The 24,925-nt window shown below is 36.6% G+C and overlaps 1 protein-coding gene across 1 annotated transcript in view; it reads right to left on the bottom strand.

Moving 5' to 3' along the window:
• Positions 1-650: 650 nt before the first annotated feature.
• Positions 651-24,925, bottom strand: part of LOC134674726 (homeotic protein Sex combs reduced) — a 48,130-nt gene continuing 23,855 nt past the window's right edge. The window contains exon 3 of the mRNA XM_063532855.1: positions 651-1,613. Within this exon, the coding sequence (XP_063388925.1) occupies positions 1,309-1,613 (305 nt within the window). The 3' untranslated portion in view covers positions 651-1,308. The remainder of the gene's footprint in view (positions 1,614-24,925) is intronic.

The following is a 24,925-nucleotide window of genomic DNA, read 5'->3' on the forward strand; positions in this document are numbered from 1 at the left end:
CCATAATGCGACGACAAAGGTCTGCTTATAAAACGAATGTAAAGTAAGTCAATTTAAACAACCAATGTTTACTCAAGGGAAGAAACTATAGGACCTTTTAATTGCTAAGAATATTAAGTACATTTACAAATACGACATTAAAGTTTTTAAAGTACGAAATAGAGTCATTTGAAAATGTTATAATTGGTATCGTTTGTGGAAACTTTAAAAAATCCATCGTAATCTAATTAATGTTAATTAGGTATCGTTATTAGTATTTATAGGATGATAAATACTTTTGTTATTTACAACTAAACGACAGGAACATAAAACAGTTCTTCGGGAAGTTTACTGAAATATATTAAACTTTTCACCATACCTATTAAAACATTACGTATATACAATAAGAAGGAATATCTACCTATTCACAGTTACTATATTACTGAGCTTACAATTATCTCTAATTAAGTTCACAGCGCTTTTACAAGCCCTCTCTAATTTAAAATGTATTTATATCTGGTACTAGACGAAGTAAGTATAGCAACCCTTAATAAATTTGATAGTACATACATACAATCCTTTTGTATTACCTATGTTGTGTAATGCTATCCCTGTACAATTCCGAATTTGTTATTTCTGAGACGGCTTATCTTCCTACACCTAGACTGCTGGAAAGCTAATCCATTTTAACCCTAACCTAGGTATATTTAGGTATTGATTAAGCCATCGTCATATATACTATTCGGCTCTCAGTTGTCTTTAGGAATAACATGCAATTCGAATCATAGCTTATGACTAGGTAAATTTCTTTCTACATCAAATTTAACACTATTTTAACGTATCCCAATAGCATTTACGATAAAATATTACACTGTGACATTTAGAACCAAACTGAAAAAAAGATTTTGAGACTTTACAATCAGTACAGTATCAACATCTGGTCATTATTTCAATACAAATAAAATAAACTAGCAGGTAAATATTTACGTCTGCCAGGTACTTATGATATCCGTCGATCAATCGAATTATTTAGGTAGTTTTACACTTAAAGATCTTTGTATGCACATAATTTTATCACTGCAATCCTTCTTAACGTATCTTGAAACACACACCACTTTTTAGCGTCACTTATAACGTCACAATCAACAATTTAACAAAATTAGGCTATCAGGTGGAAATTTTTCAAGCAGCGAATAACTGACCCAGTCTGGTCGCTGTAGCATCTCAGACGCCGGCGGCCTCTCGATGTTACAAGCAACCCCGCGGTACCACGGCCGACTGTTTACCTTAATAAATCAGTTATCCGCTGTTCGAAAAATTCCACTGATCCTATGCGGAGAGATGCGCAAACTGACTCGGGTGAAGGTCGAACTGGTAGGGGTGGCCGTAGGGATTCATATGGTACGGCACTATGTTCATGGAGGCCATCTTGTGCTCCTTCTTCCACTTCATTCGCCGGTTCTGGAACCAGATCTTGATCTGGCGCTCCGTGAGGCAGAGCGCGTGCGCGATCTCGATCCGTCTCCTCCGCGTCAGGTACCGGTTGAAGTGGAATTCCTTCTCCAGCTCTAGCGTCTGATACCGCGTGTACGACGTCCTCTGACGTTTCGTCTCGCCGTTGGCATTCACCGTACCTGAAAACATAAGAACGCTATGTTACAAGGTGTTAACAGACAGATGATTGAGCGGTATTACATTGCATAAGTTCGTTTAAGTATTATTCTGGTCATAAAACGTGAGGCATGTTAATATTTAGATCTGAATGTCCGTTTGAGCGCCAATGAATAGTTGGCTCGATCGGCTTCGTGCCTTGCCACGCTTGCTCGATTGTGATGTACTGTAGAACAGCTCGCGGCAGCTCGCTCGATTCAAAACAAGATTTCTATTGAGAAATCCGAACACTATTGTGCAATTAATTTAAATTTATTTCCTAGAGCTGTCATGTTCCTCTTAATTTATTACGTGCGTGTTACTAAAAGTTTTTCTAATATCAGATTTGGCACTTGTTTATATAGCGAGGTACAGTTGGGCTTAGTGAAAGGGATTTGAAGCCTTATATTTTAGTTTCCTAATGTAGGTAGTATTGTTGTAGATTTTTTATGAAGATGAAGGTTTATTTTGATGTCGTAAATAAAAGTACGGCTCTTACATAAGAATAAGGGATAGCTTTTTGTATAAATTGCGCAAATGCGTACTACTTTCCTAATCTTATTTTGATAGGGATACTTAACAAACCTATAGTCGTGTCACCTTTTAACTCTTAGTCAGATCTAAAACGTTCCGTCCGTCAAATATCCAGTGCGCGACAGTAACTCCCGCCGCTGCGGCCGTCGACATTCCCGCACCGATATCAAAGAGTTGCAGTGACGGCGGTATGACAGTGTCATGGGTCGCATGCTGCACCTGTCACTGCGCGTCGCTCGCCGGCCCACCACTTGGACCATCTTGGACCCTTGCCAGGCCCGTGATCGATACGAGGCACGTCTCGCCTGTGTCTACCAAATTAAACTGTGTCATTTGTTATTTTTCTTCAACTAGACCACAACGCTAATGAGTTGGATACTGCTTTAAAGCAAACGGTTCAAACACCTGTAAGCGCTTTGAATTATGGATGTAAGTGTTTAAAAGTGATCGCGATATTTGGTTGATAAAGAAAAAGTCGTAATAAATTCCGGTCTGATGCTTATTCCGGTGGAGTTGTCAGGCCCGTGTCAATAAAGATGTTTAAAGAAAGTATAAATATGCGATGCGCCCGCTGGCCGGTATCGGTAAGGCAACAAGTGAGGCCGCGGCAAAAACCCTTCGCGATTGATATGTTAGTGACAGCCTGATGCACAAACAACTGAGTGACAGTTTATTTTACCATAATCCCTGTTCAGAAACGAAACGAATGGATGCAATACGAGGACATTGAATTTCAATTCGAATTCACAAATATGGTGATAGAGTTTAAACGCTCACATCAAGTATCTTATTTGAATATCTATTCACTTTAGTTCGAGTGAGCACATCCGGAATCTGAATGAAATAATGCCAATCCCTGACTGCAATTTTGCGAATTTATCATCGTTTTTGCACAATGATGTCTGGTTTAGAATGGATTCATATAACATTTAATATTTCCAACAAATATTCTTGACATATTTCAGTTACTCTTGTATCTGCAAAGACAGATCAATCTTTTGTACGCTTGTACATTATTTGTTGTAGGTAAGTATTTACTTATGTATTTGTAGGGTATGTTTAAGAGGTTTTCTTGGCTGTCATATTTTGAGTAAGTAATGTGTTTTACACGAATTTAATTTATGCTTCGAAATAATATTACAACCAAATATAAGTATCTACATTGCTAACAGAAATGCATAGAACTATGTACCAGTTTTGGTTTAAGTTGAATTCCTCCATCGAGAGAGAGATGGTGATTTTTTCCAAAACCAGAATGGATAAACAAGTGGATTGAATTTCAGCTGCACTGTATATTTCAATTATGCAGTGAGCCTGCAGTTGCTGTACCTGAAAGTCTGAAAGAAAGAAAGAAAGCCAGAATGCCCTAGGCCGTTGATGTCTTCTAGACAAAATTGTTGCATTTTTAAACTGGAAAAGTAGAGAAGTTTTGACAAGAAAGACAAGAAGAGAAAATAAAAGAGATTTGAATAAATGTCTTAAGACGGAATCCTTTTATATCCATCCTCTCGCACTTGACCGGTTTTTGAGTCCTTCTAGGTCAAATGGCATTGATATTCCGTCTGGCTAGATCTAGACATATTGCATGGTCAAAATTAAAACGTCTAACACGATATTTAATAATGGATGAGACTAAATTTACAATCTAAAATAGTTTCTGTCTGGAAACTGGACTGGATTTTTAGATATAAAAAGATTTGCAACACACATTGTACCTATCACTACCTACCTGTAACTGTATTCTATTTTATACTGTTTTATATGCAATGTCTTAAAATAATTTTACAGTACATTTGGTGCTTCATTACGATACCCTATACATATAATAAGCACATTACATCGAATAGTGGAAGTGGGAGTTGGAAGGGGTAGACCTCGGCGGACTTTTTCTGATCAGGCCGCGTAGCCAAGATGCCAATCGCTTACGCTCCGTAGCGATCGAAACGCAACTGTCACTGTCGCGCTAATACGGAAGAGTGATAGAGAGACATAATGGTTTTCGTTGTCGAAGCGATAGCGATTGTAACCTTGGCTAGGCCGGCAGATCGGGGAAATCCTGAAGAAAGGCCAGGTCAAGAGCACCCTAAACCGGCGAGCGTGTATGAGGAATGTTATGAATGTGAAGGAAGCGAATGAGGTATGTCAGGATCGTAGCAAGTGGAAATCCGTGGTCTCTGTCTACCCCTCCGGGAAATAGGCGTGATAATATGTATGTATGTATGTATGTATTACATCGAATACTTAAAGGGCAAGGCCAATAAATACCGCAACTCGTGTCGATTTAAAACACTTCATTCGGTCGTGTTTTGAAATAACTAATAGTGATAGTGGCTACATGATCTTAAAATAAACTTAATAAAATAGATGGGAAAGAAAAATTTACCGCACCATTAAGCTGCTTAGAATATTTTTCGTATCAGCAGCATATCCTTCCATCAACATCTACACATAAATATCAGTGCCTCCAAATACGCAAACATAAAAATGCTTGGCGATAAAACATCAAAGAACACATGATTAATGATATCTAGATGAAAACAGAATACATGTAATAAAAGTGTCACATAATAGTTCTTATTTGCGGCTGTAGAGCGTGTAAATGTTAACTATATCGTTTGGAGAATAATAAATAAAATAAATCGTAGCCGAATAGTCGTAAAGATCGTATAGTGGAGTTATGAGTTGTCTTATGCTCGCTTACGATTATGAGCATCATAATATGATCCTTCATCGATATTGTCATCGGATGTTGTTAACTCTTTCGTTTTAAAAGAATTAATGAATAATAATGTGTTACTAGAATTATATTCGTATTTTTATTATTTCTACTCTACTAGTTTTTTTTTAATTATTTTAAGAACATGTTGGGTGGTTTGAGTCATTTGAGTGGAGCATAGTTTATTTTGTTCGTAGCAAGAAGAATAGTTTGAAAATTCCCTGCAAGACAGTGTTTCTCTTTCTCTTGCCCCAATATTTATCTCACCCTATCTTAATTATTTTTAAATTTAATGATAGTTAAAGCCTATTAAATCCTTAGGTAAGGAGGTACCCATTATGCACAGGCGTTACACTGAAACTGTAGGTAAATTAGTTGTATATTTATACCGGGTGTGGCCTCTAACACGACCAACAATTAAAACATAGATTGTACTCTTCAAACGGTGACAGTTTTCTTCAGCAAATTTTAAAAGTTATGCAGTATTTAGTCCCTACTTTTCATACAAAATAAATATTATATTCAATGGACGCCATCGCCACGCCATATCATTATTGTGATTGACTTGTCTTTATATTTACGTAGGTCTAATCTGATAGTTAATGTGCTCTTAAATAATATTTGCAAAGCTTTGATTATGATTACCATACCTACCAATACTAGGAGTACTTATAGCAATATTATAAGTATGTATTTACTGGATTTCAATCCCCGTTCTTGTTTAAGTAGACATATGACATACATACGTATACGTAAAGATATTATTAAAAAAATATGTTAAAAATCCACAGAACCCAGAAACGGTGGTGGTAATGATATGTAAAGGAATCAGGCATCAAGTGAATGTTGCTAGGTGGCTGCGGCAGCGGCAGATGCCCATTACAGGTACCCGCCGAATAGCAAACAGTGCGGCGCATCACCATATTCACCGCACGACTAAAAAACACATTAATCAATGAGTTTTTTGTTCCGATAAAGTTAAGTATGGTTTTATTCCAATTGCTGGCGAGGCTAGCCACTAGCCAATTGATTTACGCATTCTGGTTACGGTTGTTGATGGATCTCGAGGCCTTGTTACTTTGGGTTGAGATTCGAGTTGCCCGCGCTTTTGTAACAAGATGGGATACACGTCATACAAGAAGAGGTCACGGTGGTATGAAGCCGGAAACAAATGATGGACTATCGACTTGAAAATTTTGGAAAGGAAATATGGACAGGTTAGTCTTTGCATAAAATAAATAATGTTTTAGTTTATAAATGTTAATGCCTAAAAAATTATCATGGCTGCTTCAGTTTTTATCATCCATGATTTTGATGGTAAATTTTCATCTTGGCTCACTGTTCTGAAATGAACCGTTCTTAGGTATCATTACCCTTTGACTTGTATTAACCTACATGCATTTTCCTAATTCCCGTAGCTAGTACCTATTAATACCCGATATCAAACAGACAATGCTACAATACAATCAATGATTAGAAAAATAATTTATCAATTTGTTTTCTGTCCGATGTTTTTATCCTGAAGTAGATGACGAACTGTCAAGCTTGTGAATAACGAATACACATAGAAAAAATGTAGTATATAAAACTAATAAATTCCATTTCCAAAATGGTACATTGTGTTTTTTAATGAAAATATGAAAAATAAGCTAGTCGAATAAAAACAAATAGTTGTCACGGTCAAGATGAGCTACTTAGTTATTTTAGGAAATTATCAATGTGCCGAGTAATAGGAGGAATGTGCTTACCCCTGAGGCTAAAGCTAGTGATGACTGATGCCGTGACTGCTTTTTAAATATACATGTATCCATTATCATCGTTGTTCTTCTAAATCAGGTCTTTTTATGGGTCAGGATAGGCAACAATAGTTTTACAGACGTCAAAATTTATAAAATACTAACTGCAATACATTTAATAAGTATTTTCATTTGTGATTCACATAATCTGAATCTACTAGTCTACCATTCAAAGCCTTGATGTAGGGTTAGGCTACGATTTTCGTGCGATGCGTCTAGATAAGACTGCTATTTAGGATAGCTGTCCTCTAAGTGGACACTCCTTAACGGCTAAATTACACCTGCCTACAAAAACCTCTCCTGTCGCGTGTCCGTCTGTCTGTCACACCACTTGTCTTCTAGTATGCGAGTCGCGACAGCTAAAAAAATTCCCATCGCGTGCTGACCACAAGCGAACAAAAGCCTACGAATTCCAGTATAACTGCGATATCGAGGCTCGTAACAAAGACTTGCAATTGTAGGTCACGCTTAATTGACGGCGTCAGAGGAAATAACGATCACCGGTGTTCGGCAAGCATTAATATACTGGCCAAGGTGGTCACTACGGGAATTCGAACCGACCTCTGATAGCCAAATGTCTTGCCAGCCAAATTAAGACTCTATTTTAATGACTTTAACGATCAACATTGCTGCACCAAATGCGAATGCAGCTGGTAAATTTGACAATTGAATCTATCATCAATTTGATTTATTGTTGCCGTGGTATCAACGTGCGATTGTTTTCACGTTTCTGTCATGCGAATTGACATTATTTTCCAGTTATTGATTGTTTATGTTTATGAACGGTACGTTTAGCGATACACAGCAGATTGCAAACGATCAAAAATATTTTGAAAACTATATCGAACCTGTACTTTATTATAAAAGACCAGGGATAACAACTTCTTCTTTGTCTTCACACTCTTGTCAGAGAGGGATAACAAATAGAAATGCATAAGTTTTCAAAAATTGTAATTGGTGACATAGTATATGTACTAGTATATGTACCTAATGGTACGGCACTTTGCTAGAGTCAGACCAAAAATAGTCTGCAGCGGATTTGATAGCCCACGCAGTGAAAGTGTTATTTTAAACGTAAAACTTCTATCAAATTATGACGTATAAATGACACTTGCATCACTGCATGGGCTATCAAATCCGCTGCAGAGTTTTTTTGGCCCGACTCTACACCTTGTGCATCCAAACGTTGAATGAAATTTACTTAAAGTTTACATGTTACCGCGTTTTTACTTAAATGTAATTGTATTTGTTTGGCCTTATACCATGTGTGTATATTTAGCTTAAAGTTGCAAAGGAAAAAACCCATAATAAACCCCTTCTTATAAGAGTGACAAGCACAGCCATCATCTTGTAACTGAACCATTGTTGTAATAAAATATTTTGCACGTATGTATTTAAAATCCGCAGCTCTATATAAAGAGCCTCGCTAACTACCTACAACCTTCGTAAAAGGGGCCGCTCTGACACATTGCAGCGATAGCTCGAGGAGATACTGAGCACTGCAAAATGAACTGCGCCCAACGGGTAGCCTCAAAAATACCGCCCGCGATAGCGCAGGCGACACGTTAAGTAATTACGTACATAGGAACCTGTTGGAAACCAACGCACCGTGCAAAACCTTTATGAGCATATTTATTCGCAATGAAAAAAAAGTAAGTAAATAAATATGAGATCCCTAGCGGCTTTCACGTCAAATCTTAAGTAAGTGAAGATTTAATACGGGGTGTACCTACTGTTAAAGTGAACAATATACTTGTTTTGGTGAAACAATATGACAAACTGCGAGCAACTTTTGTTATGAGAGCAATTCTGAAATCGCAAATAAATATCAGGTGTTAGATACTAAAGGGAAATTCGACAGTTGAATGAAGGTCAGGATTTTTGTCGTGCTTCTATAACTAGTAAAAGTTGATCATAGCAATGGATACAATCTTGTAGATACCTATCTTATATCAAATTCGTCAAATTTGACGCTGTGGACGCGCGCACGCACGGCTCAAATTATGTCATCAGCCGCTGGTTCATGTTATGTTACTCCAAATGTCAGTGCCTTGCCAGTCATCACTGGTTATTATTTGGCTCGTTGCCTTGCTCTTATTAACTTCCCACGAAGTATATTTGAATGTAATTGTTACATGAGTTTCAAACGCCTTGAGCTTAGATACAGTTTATATGATGTATCATTTATTAGACCAGGTATTACCTACTTGTACGTCATTGGTTCGCATGTATAGGTACAATTTTATATACGTAACGTAACATATAAGGTTCACGTAGCCTTTTTCTCCCAGTATACCCGCGAAAAAGAAAAATAATCCAATTTGCAGCGCCAGCGCCGATCCATAAAAGCCGAAGATTGGCCGATTGGGCACCGAGCGCGCACGAAGCGCGGCCCGAGATTGGATTTCTCACGTTCCCAGTGAGCTGGACTGTAATTCCAACCACTTTTCAAGCCATGGATAGCAGAACATACAACCGAGCAAGTGTATACGTGCGCGTCTTACGCATTGATGTTTACAGACTATGAGGTAAAGGTTAGGTATATACCGGTACGTCAGAACTTTGATGTTTTCGAGCACGGTAAGCTATAGGAATACATGACCAGTGAGCGCTAATCACGACGTGGAAATATTAAGGACTCTAATGTCTTGTACACATTTACATAACACGCAATAAATCTCTTGCGCAGCGCTCAGACGGCGCCGTTGATAAATTCTTATTGGAGCTTTTTTGATGGTCTATTTCGATGCGGTGGCCGTGCCGTCTCACTTCAGCTCCGATTGTTCTATTTTGTACAACAATAATACGAAGATAACTTATTGTCTGACTGAACTCAGTTCCTCAACCAAAGGTATGCCGTGTGCAAATAGGATTATTATCTATTTAAATCTTATTAACTGCGTACTGTAGTTTGCATAGAAGATAATGGTTAAGATTAATAATAAAACTATCTATAAGAGGCTTGGTAATCCGTGGTAATTGCGCGGTAAGGAACCAGTTTTATCTGGTTGACGAATAGCCGCGGTGCTACCACGGATGGATGGTCGCAACCGAATGTAGTCAAGCGCACGATACATGGCTCTGCGTAAATTCACACTGCTTACGGGCACAGGCGAGTGTTGGACTCGTGATAAATATACTCTTTCTTATCCCAGGTATTTTAAAACTACATTTCAGTGCCTGATTTTTGGCATTTTCTAATTATTCTTGCGACCAAACGCAACGATAAAACTATTGTCAAAATTTAATAGGTCCTAAATTCTTTTAATGACCAATTTTTTTTCCAATTTGACACTATTTTGTGTTCTTGGTTGCCGACAAGATAAGTACCTACTTGTGTAGTTAATGATTGATGCCATGTATTCAAGTATATTGCATTGAAACTGCAACACAATGAGGAATTAGATTGTAAGGCTTTAAATTAATATTAAACATCACTTATCCGCATGTTCATTGTTCAATTACCATACATAGACAGGCAAGGCCTTGTTTGTGACATGCATGGTTAAACTTAAATAAGGTTGACTACGAGCACTCGATATTAGCCAATTCATAGATAAGTTACATTTGAAACTTACAGTTGTAATTCATTAGTGACAAGTCAAGGAAAAGTTTACACACAATGTTGCCTTCCTGGAGCAAATACATACTGATTAACGTAGAATAAATGTGTAAGTTTAATAATCTATAGACCAGAATACCAGAATATAGCTTGTGAAACTATTTCCAATGGTTACTTGCACCTCTATAAAATAAATTTAGCAGAACCTTTATAATTCACACGTGTTTTTACTTGGATATTTACTGCTTGTTTATATGGAAATCGTCGTTAATTGATATAAAACTGCAGGCCCCTTCCCTAGAGATTTTACCTATCCACGTTTCACTGTACTCACACCTAGATAAATAACAACCCGTAAGCCGCTAAAACCTGCGTGAGTCTGAAGCTAGATTCCTTTGTTTTTCGTATTGATTTTTAGACCACTTCTCTCAGGTTAGACTTGTAGGATTGGTCCTTGACTGATGTACTAGTGATTTTCTTTACATGAAAATAATTATCCTGTCCGTTAATACAAACGAAGATGGACCAGATCCACCGATGCCCCGAGTCTCAGATAACCACAAGACTAATCCCTGACTTCATTCCGGAACCGGTACTTACGCGATTACCTACCGGTCGTTTAGCTTGTCTATAAGAGGGCAGAGGCATTCCTATCGCTTTATGGCGCCGGCGACTTGAGCATTTAGATAAGAGCCAGAGAAAAGTATAAGAGATGAGCCTTAATAGGAAGAAGGGGAAGAATCTTTTAAGTGAATATTTTAAACTTTGCAATTCCCACCTAGATCTGGATCCCCACTACAATCTAAAATATACAGATTTTGGTAAAAAATATTGAAAACCCCGATAACAATACCAGATTGTTATCCGAAGCGGATACATTTCATCAGAGAATTCGCTGACTAGCGTAGTGCTACTTACTCCAACTAATATGTATATAAAAATGCAAAACTTTGTTCTAAAGGGAATATGCCAAAACCAGGCCAAAATATTTATGCACATTATTAAGTATCCTACCAGCCAAAAAAATCTACTACTGGACAGGCCTCCCCGAAGGACCTCTACAAAGTTAGCGCTCTCATCCAATGGTTGACTCTGATCTGGTCATTCTTAATTTTTTCGGAAGATGGACTGATAGATAATTATCATAATTATGTGCAACAAGACATTGCGCTTATTGGGGATACAGGGATTACCGTTTGATGTGCCGTTCTTATAGCCCAGGTGAAAAAATATAAATGAGCTCTACATCTGTAACCATTATGCGTGTTTGGAGATCACACTAGGCTGGCCAGTCTAAACGGCTCGATGCGTTGGAAATAATGGCCCATGGACGACTGGAATGGGGAAACTGATGCAAAAGGTCAATTGTGATTTATTATCTAATTGTTGAACAACATGCAATGTTTAAGAATTTAGTTAGGTATACAACAGTTACGCTACCAGTTATGCAGAAATTTTTACATTGAAAATATCTGCAGCACGGGAATTTATTATCAATTAGGTATGTAATACTATTTGCCTTACAAATTAAATTCTTGAAACCAAAGTTGTGACACCCACTTTTTTTAAACCACAAACAACGGGTTGCACTCCGGGAGTGCCGGCAGAAGTGAAAACTCAATGACATTGTAACAGTTTTTCGATCAGGTCACGTATCCGTCTTATGTCTTACGAATCTTACGGTGACGTGACACATGTCGCGAGTTTAATATTTTTCCCTATCACAAAAAGTGCACAGCGTCGCTAAAGAAGTTTTCACTTCAAAAACATTTTTTTTTATTATATAATCGAAATTCTTATTAAGTCATTATGGTGGAAAATAAACCTATGATATTTGAGAGGAAAATTACACTTATTATGTATCTACATAATTGAGAAAAAACAAGTATCATCGCGGAAGAATGGATACAACGCTTGCAACGGTGTAGTCAATAATCGGTACACAATTACGTTTACGAAAGAAACCCAAAGTAATCACTTTAAAATATCGCCAGTAAATGATGCCATAAATTAAGTTTAATAACACGCCCAGCCACGGCGCATGTGCGGAAAGCTAATTGAATATTAATAATAATCCGGTCGAAAATTCATCATAAATCTGGTTGAACGACTTTGTATGTACTGATCGTGTTGTTCTTATTTACTGCGCAAGAGTCGAGTTGTAGGGCGAACCAACGTAAATTAAAGGCCTCCAGGGGCCGATGGCATAACAACTTGTAATCTCTTTCCAATACCTTTGATTAGAAAGAGACTTTCACTAATATTATTAGTTACAACTTGTTACGGCAGGCAGCTTTCTCGCACAAAGATTCTGCCATAGCAATCCAGCGCGGGAACGCTGCCTGCGTGATGGGCACACTGCCAAGGGGGCAAAATTTTGATAAGTACCTATTTTGAATTTTCGTTATTTTAATTTTAGTTTTATATTCATTTTATAAACCTTACTATATAATAAATGAGTTTTCGTACTTGTTATGCAATCAGCCCCAGGTTGTAAATACTCTATACTTATAGGTCTGCGAAGTTCATCCACAAAATCACTCTACAAATATGTCGTTTACAAGTAAAGGTATTTATTGTTCAAATAAATCGGTACACATTATGAACGGTATCTAATTAGGCGTTAAATTAATCTCATCAAAACTTTTTGCATTTAAAAGTTAAGTATATGTATGTCTCGCGCTCAAAGATTTTCTCAAGAGAAGACCAAGAGTTGTTCATAAAAGGACTGTATCTTAGTGTATCTACGTCTTTAAAAAATCGCCAATGTAAGTACATGTACTGCACAGTAGTACGAATCAAAATGTATAGAAGAAATGTTGTTACGCGTAATCGGTAAGTACCAATTGGTCAGTTAGTTTAAACAAATACAGATTGGTATTTGGGTCCCATTTTGTAGTCCTTTAATCGCATTAGTAAATGCATGCCGCATGCCCTAATGTTTGGGGCCACACCTCTGTCGGCCAGCATCTTCCGTTTCTCGTAATTTATTACACTTATCTCGGGCACCGTCGCGGTCACCGCTCACAAACAAACGACAACCGACAATAAGAAAACGACAAACCGACAATAAGACAAATCACCCGATTACAACACACTACCTGCCTGGTGGGTCCGTCCATGCAAATTCCAACTTTTTGCAAATCGCCCACTTTCAAAGAAAGTAAAAGTAATAATCTACTCTCAATACGCACATTAGTAGATTAATTGCCATGACATTTTAGAAGAAAGTCTCTTTTAAAGCTTTCCTATAACAATAGACATAATTTTGCGAGTCCCGTGAAATGTTTTGAATGCAAGTTGACCTTGTGTTGCATGGGTTTTGCAACATTTGGTACTTTTCGCACAGCTTTGATTTATACTGTCTGCGTGCCTTTTGTTGGGCGTTTCAAGAAATACCACTTGCGGTGAATTTGTAACAGGGTTGAAAAAGGCAACAATGCGCGTACTAAACACTTTTAGTTTTAATGAATAGTTTATGAACAAAGGGAACATTAATATATGGCATGGTAAAGACGTCGTGCGGTGTATTGCGGCCACTCTGTAATAATATAAGTACAGCTGTGAGCAATGAGAATACGAAAATAGAACATGATATCATAGCTACAGATACGAAATCACAGTAACTATCAAATAACAGGTTCCATTGATGTTTAAGAAAATCACTAAAGGCACAGTGGTTTAAATGACATAATCGGTACGCAAAAAACGTTTTTATAGTATTCTTTATCTTAATCTATTCAAAAAGTAGGAAGCAAACTAAGTGAATTAAAACAATGTCGGAGCGCTACAATCTGACATATACCAATTAAATTCATTAATCTAAGCCTAGATACCGGCAGCGATCGCCGAAAGAAATCTCCATACAAAACATTAGAGCATCGTGTTGAACGATTTATGCGAGGACCGTGGCCCGGCTCCTTATTGTATATTATTGTAGTGACACCGACTAATTTCTTGGTCGACTGATGAGCCGACTGCGGGGAAAGATGGTTAATGTTTGAGGATTGTTCTATTAAATTAACTCTAGTCGACTCACTTTGGTAGATAGCGTAGATCAAAACAGACGCGTGCTTTAAATACCTATGATCGATCTGCGTCGCCATTGATTTTGATGCCAGTCCTTTCTTCTTGAATTATTATTAATAGCCTTTGAACGCTTGATTGCATGTTTCTAGATCAGTCTAATCTAGACTGTAATAGCCGTGACTAATTTGTGGCATGTACAGACATATCAAAGGACAAACTCTTTAAATAACTACAACGCATAAAAGATTTGTTTTATGTCAAACGTGTAATTAAAAGTTACCTAGTTATTTTACTGATTTTACCACATAGGGGCATAAACAGTTTTTCTCAAAGCAAAAAAAAAATTAGACCTGTATGTGTAAATATATGTTCGGCTAGAACTGCTTTCATATGCATTACAAATGTTATAAGTAGGGTGAAATATGTACAAAGTGGTATAAATGACGTTTCAAATAATTTAGTGGTACAAATCCATTCGGGATTTAATGTTTTCTAAGGTTCATGACGATAAATAATTATAACATTGTAACCATCAAATATTTAATTACTTCACAAGCCGTCAATAAATAACGCTCTAAAATCGTTTAATAGACTAGTAACAAATTGCAAGTAGTTTATAGTAGCTTTTCATCTTAGTAGGGATTCGTCATGATCAGAGATCGGGGTTGAACACGCGTTTCACCGTCCTCGTGATAAACGGGTGTGTAATAATAGGGATATAAGTACACTTGTGTCTTTTTGGAGTTGAGCGCGCAGGAGTTGACGGCGACAGCCGCAGGCGCGCGCGTCGTCAGTGTCACGTCATTCAGGAGAAATGATATTCTTAGTAAACGTACCTTCACGAGTGTAGAAGGGTTGAAAATTGTATCATTTTAGACAGATTACATAAACTGTGTATCTCTTTAAAGGTCTTTTCATGCGAAAGAAGCGCCTGATAGCATTTTTACTTTAATAACGTATCGATCAAACGATCTGTCAATGTTAAGTTAACTTATTATAAAAACGTGAATGAATCATTAACGTGAGCAACAGAATGAGGAAATACAATCGTGTATACATAAATATTGATACATTTGATTCATTTTGAAGTGGTAGTTATACAAAAGTAAGCGTAAATAAAACATCATCATTTACAATCACGTAAGTAATTAAAGTGCAATACGACACAAGTAAAACAATAATAGTATCAGCCTCTTAAAATTTTCAGCATATTATCTTCCAATTAAAACATCAGTCTAAATATACAGCGGGATCACAAAACGCGGGAAACGGCTGTCATGCGTGAGCGCAAGCCCTGTAATTTCATCACTTGCTGTGCGAATGCGAACATTCAACTCAAGCTAACCAGTATAACCGTTAAGCTCAACATCCATACTCTCTATTCGTATTCCATGACCACACATATACTGGCTTAATCTCAGAGTAACGGTCGATAGTCATAAGAGAATAATGACTCTGAAAGCTCACGACATATCAAAACAAACCTTCCAGACGTCAGCGTCGATGTTTGAATGTTTTGACTGGCCAAATCGCGGCGTAAACCACCGGGCACTAAATAATCTGTTTTAAGTCTTATGATCTCTTTATAATTTTGATTTGATAGGTAATTAATGGTCTTGCTTAGGTCTTGATTTTCTGGTGAAAATTAAATGAAGTGGCGCGGTGACTATCTCGCTGGGGCTTAAGAAATTTATGTACAGTCAAGGAATTTAAATTCCGACCCATTTCGTACTTTGTCACAGTGACAACCGTATGAGGTCTCTAGCGGCTTTCATATTGATTGTCACTATGACAAAGTACGAAATGGGTCGGAATTTAAATTCCTTGACTGCACATACTTATATCAACATTTCTTTAGTGAAAGCAAATAAAAAGTTTGTGTTTTTCCACTGTCTGACATTCCTTTTTTTATGATAAGGTAAGCCAAAGTAAATTTATTTGTGTAAATAAAAACGATATACTTTGAAGAAACGCGCAGGTGCCAGACACATTGCCATCCATAGATATTATAGCTACATAAATATTAGTATTCTTAAGAATTGTGATATTATATTGTTGCGTGAAGTGCTTAAAATGATATATCTGCACTTTGCACACAAAATTATTTTAAGAAGTAAAATCATATTTATTAAAAAAAAAATAATGAGATAGGTACCTAATTTAAATATTTATTTAGTATAATTGTTCAAAATTGTATACAAAAGTACCTAAATATTAGTTTTGACTAACTTCTGAAGTTAAAGATACAACGATAACCATGCAGTGAGTAAATCAAATACAATTTGCAAGATTTTATTACGGAAAAACTACAGCAAGTGAAAGTAGAATAAGGCTTCTTGATTGTCCCTACATTTTCATTTCACTTAACGATTTATTTATTTTTCATACAATTTATGTGGATTGTCACACACAGAATAATACAATTATATTTTCTTTGTCTCTTTATTCTGAGTAAAAATAATTATAAATTATAAAATGTGAACTATTCTAAACGGGTGAGATTATTTTGAGCATTTCACCCGTATTACTAGTTCTGCTGGTGACTGTACCTACTGTCAAAGCGGCCACTTGCTTCCTCACGCGTGCTATTTTCATTGTTTCTACACGTCCATCTGTCACTGCCTACAATTGTAGCTATTGCTTATTAAACAATAATTTCACACCTTTTTGCCGCACGTATCTAACAGAGTAATAGTGGGGTATTCACACAAGGGAGTATTCATAATATTTTTCATGATAAAAAAATTGAATTATGAACGAATAATTATGAATTAAGCATTAACAGCGCCACCTAACTCCCCTGAGTCGTGAGTAAGAAACATTAATCATTTCGTAATGACCTGTTTTGAACTGTTACTTAGTTGAAGTCACACGACAGGTGATGATTACTTAATCATAGTTTAAATGTTTCTGTTGCATAAAAAGTTTCATAGATGTAATAACGAAGTACTTGCTTTTATTGTGTTTACTGTCCGATTAACGTTCTTTACCAACTAATTGAAGCGCTGGTGGCCTAGCGGTAAGAGCGTGCGACTTGCAATCCGGAGGTCGCGGGTTCAAACCCCGGCTCGTACCAATGAGTTTTTCGGAACTTATGTACGAAATATCGTTTGATATTTACCAGTCGCTTTTCGGTGAAGGAAAACATCGTGAGGAAACCTGCATACATCTGTGAAGAAATTCAAAGGTGTATGTGAAGTCCCCAATCCGCATTGGGCTAGCGTGGGGACTATAGCCCAAGCCCTCTCGCGCTCGAGAGGAGGCCTGTGGCCAGCAGTGGGACGTATATAGGCTGAGATGATGATGATGATGATGATGATGACTAACAAATTGTTGATATAATGATAATAAACAATTGTAATCTTTATCATAATTGTAATACGGTACTATTGAGTATTCTGAATTAAAAAATAAGTGAAGTAAAAGTACCTACTTATTTACAGGTGTGCCTTAGTTGGAGTAAAGATATATTATAAAATTGGCATTTAAATAATGCGGTTCGTACAAAGTAGCTTGTTAATCTACATTAATACTTTATCTACCGTACTGTAATAATCACATTTCGATTGCATAATACAAAACCGTAGATACTGACCATGCTATTGTACAGTCCTTTTAATTTCAACCTTATATTGCGCTGAATACGGTTGATATCAGCAATGACTCTACTCTGTTGCAAATACTGTATGAAATGAAAGTATGTCCTATTTCATGCCGCCTTATTAAGCCACGCCCAGTCTTGTTGATTAATAATTAACCAATTACATTTGACAATCACTAGTCGCCATTTTAATTGGTGCTATTCGAGTTACGTTCAGATAGAATCAGCTGATATTTGATAACTTGATAACAGAAAATAGCTAGTGTTTTTTGTTGTAGTTCACAATTATGTGTTTTAATTTTTATATTACATACTTGCTGTGTTCAATTAGTTGTTTTTAATGTTTGTTTTATTACTTTGTGATAGACAATAATGTTTACTTACCTATATTATCTGTTTAGAATCTTTTAAAACTTTGGCAAGTGCGCTTCGGACTCGCCCATCGCCCACCGAGGTTTCCGTACTTTATAGCGGCAGCAGAAATAGGTACTTACATCATCTGTGAAAATTTCAACTATCACAGTTCATGAGATACAGCATGGTGACAGACAGACAGACTCGGAGTGTTAGTAATAGGGTCCCATTTTTACCCTTTAGATAAATAGGTACGGAGCCCTAAAAAGTATAGACTTTAAATAGCTTAAAGACAGAACTTCGGTTTTTGCCAGCAGCATAAGTGTGAAAATGTTTAGGTACCTAACAGTAGGTAAGTCAATACTCTTTTAACCTAATTATATTACTCGTGCTACACAGTATGTTAAATAGATAAAGTTTACGTATAAAAAGTTACTACGTAACTGTACCACTCAATTTCGTCCCCGAAAAACATTTTTGGGGAGATTTAGTTTCACGATATCTAAAAGCAAAGCGTAATTAATAAAACGATCAATCTGCGATTGGCGTTTTAATTGCACGCAGTTTGCGCTTAAAAGTTGGGGCCGCGGAAACGCAACGATATTTTTTCCATAATATGTAACCATTAATAACTGTCCGTCTGTTTCCTTTGACGGGCCCACTGTGCGGGCGCTGTCACGTCAAATATTTTCCACCCTAATACGATAGAATAAGGTTCAAAATCGTTTACATTACTTTGACGTTGGCTACAATTGTACATCAATTGCGAATTGGTAATAGTGGGGACTTAATACAATTTAGTTATTTGTGTAAATGTAGTTTGTGCTGTTTGCAACAGTGTATTAAAAATGTTTTATCAATATTTTCTGGTTTATAAAGTATATATTGATATAATGCCTGTCCATACCCAACAAAGTAGGTATATTTAACTTTTATCATATTTTTTTAGATATTATTGTGGTTAGAAACTTTTGCAAATTACACTTAATTTAAACTCAAATTTAAACTCTAATCTTAAACGTATAGACACGTATAGATAAAGAGTAATCGATTAGATATTAGACGGAAATTAAGGAGAATAATTGTTTTAGATGTGATGAATGATTCGAGCGATACGTTTTTGAAGAAAAGGTCTATAAATATGCCTCGGCAGGAATAATTCGTAAATTCGTCTTCTTTGCAGGACTCCGCTTCGCGTCGTCCGACAAACTGGAATCTCGTCCACGGGTTACCACTGCAATAATGTAGGTACTATGTTTCGTTGAATATAATCAAACTGTAAGGTAAACTGGGGTAAGACCATCACTAGTATGGAATCCTCATACTAGTAATGTTGCCCCGAGCAAGCTAAACTATGTTAGTTAGTGATCCAAAAGACTCGAGCCCAGTTAGCTCTTTTTTTAGGGCGCGTCTCATCTCTTGACGCCTAAAAGGCTCGAGTTTTTTGGATCACTAATGTTGGTCTTAGGTAACCCACTACCTTACACACACAAATCCTATGTAGCTAACATTTTCACCGTATTATGCCTTAAACAATATCCTTTACTACTCCACCCTTTCCCGAAAGCAATATGGCATTGATCACGTGTTCTAAGAATTAATGAAGTACCGACCCCTGTCACCGTGACATCGAACTGTAAACATGTCAGACCCTGTCACACTGTCTACGTTGGCGAGGAATTTCCTAGTTTTCAGAGGAAAACGGCGTTTTGTCACAACATATTATGTTATTAACTGGGAATATGGTTCCCAGAAGGAAGTGTTTTTTGAAATATGCTGGGAAAATCGTTTTTCGTTGATTATTCAAACTTTATACTTAATTAAACATAAATTATATAGAAGCATAAATCGCCAATAACTACCAAAAGTATACCTTCAATACCTTAAATAGTGAACTTTCATATATGTACATATACGTATTAGCAGAGATATATATATAACTTCGTATAAGATAAATAAAGTCTAAGAAAAAAACGTGCCTCGGATGTGGAGAAAAAGTCATTCTCGAATAGATGGCGCCATTATAATTTATACCTTTGGCCTATTGTCGGCTAGATGGCGTTGACGACCCCGTTTGATATTCAACAATTTTAACACATATCAGTGAAAGAACATGGGTCAGTATGGAACAATAAAAAATAAAAATAATTTATCCGTAAACATATTTTGATTAATTTATACATTTTAAATTTTATTTTAAGTTTTAATCGTGTGTCGATAGATGGCAGTAAATGTACCGTGACTACAAAATTGACAATGACAAGATCCCTCTATACTATCTATTCTTTTTGGTATTAGTAAGAAAGTAAAGTATAACACCTTGTTCATTAAAAATATGGAAACATTTTAAAGATGCTGTTAAATAATAAATACTCACAAGGAAAAGGTTTGTTTTAATAGATTCAAAAATTTTGATTCCATTTTTATTCTGACCTTTACAGATTAGATCAAACCGATATGCAAATAAAAATATTAGAAATATGTAGGTAGGTCATAATTTCTCAAACTTAGATACATAACATAGGTACGCAAGAGAAAGTAACGCCAAATTATAAGAACTATAGTCTAGTGAGTACATTGCGGCAATTTTAGTAAAATAATAGATGCTAAAGTAAAGAAATTAATAAGAGTTCCCTAAACCACTCTATTTACTTTTTAAATAAAAAACTGCGTGATTGCAAAATACAAAGCTGGTAAGTACGCACATACCTACATACTCCAATTATATAATATTGTAAAATTATTCTTATATTGTGAAAATAAACCAAAAGTAGTACAAGGTACACTCGGCGCCAAGTGTCCGCGTTTGTGGTATGAAGTGGCGTGTACAGTCGAGTTGCAATTTTCATACTAATTTGTACGCCTGCTCCACCTCAACACGCGAAGCACACTGTCTGGTAAAGAAAGACGTATGCTTTTGTAATAACAAACAATTTAAGCCTTTTTAGCCCTACTTTATAAAAGTAGTGAACGGTATCACGCATACTTAAGGGCGCATTACATTTGTGTTCGGGATCCGTCGTTTTAAAGTACTACTTATAGTTGAAAATAATACAAATACTTTTACTTATAGTTGAAAATAATATAAATACTTTGCCAATCATAAGACAAAATAGTCGGTCAATGTTTCCAATTGTTAACTTAAGCAGGATAGAAAAGTGACGGTACTTAATGATTATTTGCGATATTCATTAGATAGGTAGGGCTAAACTTTTCTCAATCACAATCTTTTATTGAGCTCGTATGTACCCAGCTGCAAAAGTGTATATCCACCTTCATACCCATTCATAAAGTGGATATGCACTTTGAACCTCGCTGTACCCAATGAAAGGAAGTAGGTATCGATTATTCTTTTTACACATAGCGTAACAGCCGGCCTAGCCAAGGTTACAATCGCTATCGCTTCGATAACGAAAAGCATTATGTCTCTCTATCACTCTTCCATATTAGTGCGACAGTGACAGTTGCGTTTCGATCGCTACGGAGCGTAAGCGATCGGCATCTTGGCTACGCGGCCAGGTCTCAGTAACAGACCCTCCAAGAACTTTTAATGATTTTTCAAAACTTATACACAGAAATTGACATAGCAAATTGGACCTTAAATCTATAAGAATAAATTTGCAAGTGCAATATCAAATGAGATTCCTCCGGGTCGGAGCCGTGTGACTAAAGACTTGAACTATTTGAATTCCTTTACGATTCGTTGCTCCGCTGGTTTATACGGGACCGTTAATTTTGGTGAAAATTGTCTATTGATTTTCTCTGTTCTAAGGACTAAACTACTATATACTCAATATACATATAATACCTAGCTTAAGACTATATAACTGTATCATAGAAAACGTTTTTTTTAGTCATTTATTATGGTAACCGGAATTTTTAACCTACAGTATCCGAATGTGAATTAATAAAATTAAAATTAAGTCCATTTATTTATTTTTTATACCACAAACAGCTTGCTTTTATAGTAAAACGCCTAACGAAAGATATAGATTAAGAAATTTTTATTATTGCATAGGTAATTTTATTTTATAAAACCATAAACATAATTAAAAACAAACTTAGAATAAAATTAACCTAAAATTATAAAACTACCTAAAAAAACTAAAACTAATACCTAAAAAAATATATATAACATAATGTGGGTGATCTAGCCGAATATGTATATATTAGGCTAGATCACCCAGGTCCGAACCCTGTGGAAGGGTTCCCATAAGGCTGGCTGCGTTCCCCCTTTGGATGGCTATGCCGATCCGTTGGGCGAGGAACGAGCCAGCCCTACGGTCCCCGGTGACCTCAAATATTTTTTTGGAAAGTTGCCGAACTAGTTTATGGGCCCCTGGGCACCACGGTCCCAGAGTTTCGGCTGCAAATGCCGCAAATATATGCCGGTCAGTGAGAGCTATATATTTGCGGCATTTTGCTGCCTCAGCAGCTGCGGCCGCCGCGCCCGCTCTCAATGATGTTGAACCGAGGTGAGACGGTGCCAGGGTGTCCACACACGTTGCGTCCCAAATAAGGGCCCGTCCCACACTCCAGGGCACAAGGGTCATTCCGTCGGGCCTCTTGCCATCGTCGCGCGCGAGGCCAGGTGGTTCGAGAATGGCTGGGACGTTGGCGCTGACGAAGGCCCGACGGAGGATGTCGTTAAGGCAGGCATGGCGTGATAGGCGGCCGGCACTTTTAGAACACGATAAACCGTGGTGTCCAAGGCTGTCCACAAAAGTTAAGTATATTAAGTAGTGTTTATACTTCGGTAGATATTATCAGATTATTTATGAGTAAAAAAAAGAGTTGAAAAAAACATTACCAGGTCAATTCATTAATCTATTTAGGTCACGGTAATTATATGGATACTTATATCCAACCAAATTTATAGACGCAGAAGCGTGACAGTTTCCTCAAAATTAAAAAAACTGTTCACAAATTGTATATAAAAGCATATTTGGCCCATTTTTTGGCTTTATCGATATATGGGAAGGCGTAGGATTTTGTAATAAAAGCCGATGTAAAGTAAAAGTTTATGTTGACGCTACGCCACTGGTTCTTTCGTTTATTAAAAATTTTGGTAGAATCTGTGCGGAGAAGAAAAGAGTCGTGGAATGTGAGGGAACCCATACACTCTACGACTCTTCTTTTTCCGCACAGACTCTAATCATTATCATCAATTGATAATTAAGAATAAGCAGCAGGTTAACTCAGAAACTCTTTTGTTAAGCTCTAAATTCGATTAAAGCACAAATGATTGAAAACGATACGCAATTTACGTCAACAGACAGATGTTTTGACAGCAGCAATATTAATTGTAACAATGCCTTGTCGTTAGGGTATCACCCAGAAAGCTCTTCCGTTTCCACATCATTAATAAAATGAGCAATAGTCGAAATATTTATCAATGGCATAATCGATACAGAAACAATTATAAGCACATCCATCAAAATTCTAAAGTACTCTTCGAGGTGTTCGGATTCCTCAACCCTTTCAGTGAATATTAGACTCAAATATCATGCGATACAGTTCAAAATCAATCAGTCAAGTAATTTTCAATTCAAATTTCTGAAAGGGACCTTAATGATAAACATGTAGATCTCATTTTTGTTAAACGTGGTATCACAATTGAAGTACAGAGCTATCGAATAACATTTAAATTCTTATCTCTGGTCTGTCACACGGCGAGAACGTCAAAGTTTGAAGCAAAGAACGCATGATAATTAATAGTTGATGATACGCGAGGATCGTAAACAAAAGCGGTGATAAATGGATTAAAGTCTGATACTAGATAATAGAAACTGTGGGTTGTAAATCGTAGTTTTGTAATCGACGGTCAATTTTAGTTTTGTATCAAGGTATCCTCCTGGTACATCAATGTGTAAGGTGGACTTAATAAAAGGTAATATTGCACTACTAACCCTTTAACCATTTGACATTCCTTTCTAGTCATTCGATTTCGAACCGTAATTCTTATAGTAGAGGTGCGTTTTTGTTTTAGTATGATGGCAAGTATGTTGCCGCTACGGACTAAAGGGTAGAATAAAATAACACCCTGAAGATAAAAGAATGGAATTACCTATTTGTGTAAATAAACCATTTGCTTCATATGTTGTATCTTCATGTCTTTACAATTTCATTACCTACATTTATGCGACATCTTACATCTTAGCATCGTACTAGATCATTACTAGCAGTTTCATCTAGATTAGCTCAGTCTGCATTGTTCTACTTTTTGCAACCTTATCTGTTCCGATCAGAAACGTTTGATTAATTGTCACCATCGAAATCTTATTTCTCATCTTTAGCATGAATATAATTGTGTAACGAGTCAACCTTTTGAACTTTCTCATCGTGGTGTCTGATATCGGTCATGTTTATATTACGTGATGGTGTGAGTGTCGGCCTTTTAGCATTAATCTCGTTTTCTTTATAGTGTTTAGAATTTAATGACATATTGATTGTCAGATAGTTTGTTACATTTCGAGGCGTGACCTGTTTTGTAATAATGTGTCATTAGGGCGTTTTACCTCGTTATTGATTGCGTTTGACAATAATTTGTGATGTGCGTTTAGTTTCGTATCAATTTTGTTTTATGATAACGCTTCACTTTCAAGGGTAGTCTGATTACCTAAAACCACATTATGAACACTCTTAGAAGCACTAAGGTATTTAGGTATACCTATTGTGGTTAATGTAACCGTATTATCTTTTTC

This window comes from Cydia fagiglandana, chromosome 2 (assembly GCF_963556715.1).
Source record: "Cydia fagiglandana chromosome 2, ilCydFagi1.1, whole genome shotgun sequence".
In the NCBI taxonomy this organism is placed as follows: Eukaryota; Metazoa; Arthropoda; class Insecta; order Lepidoptera; family Tortricidae; genus Cydia; species Cydia fagiglandana.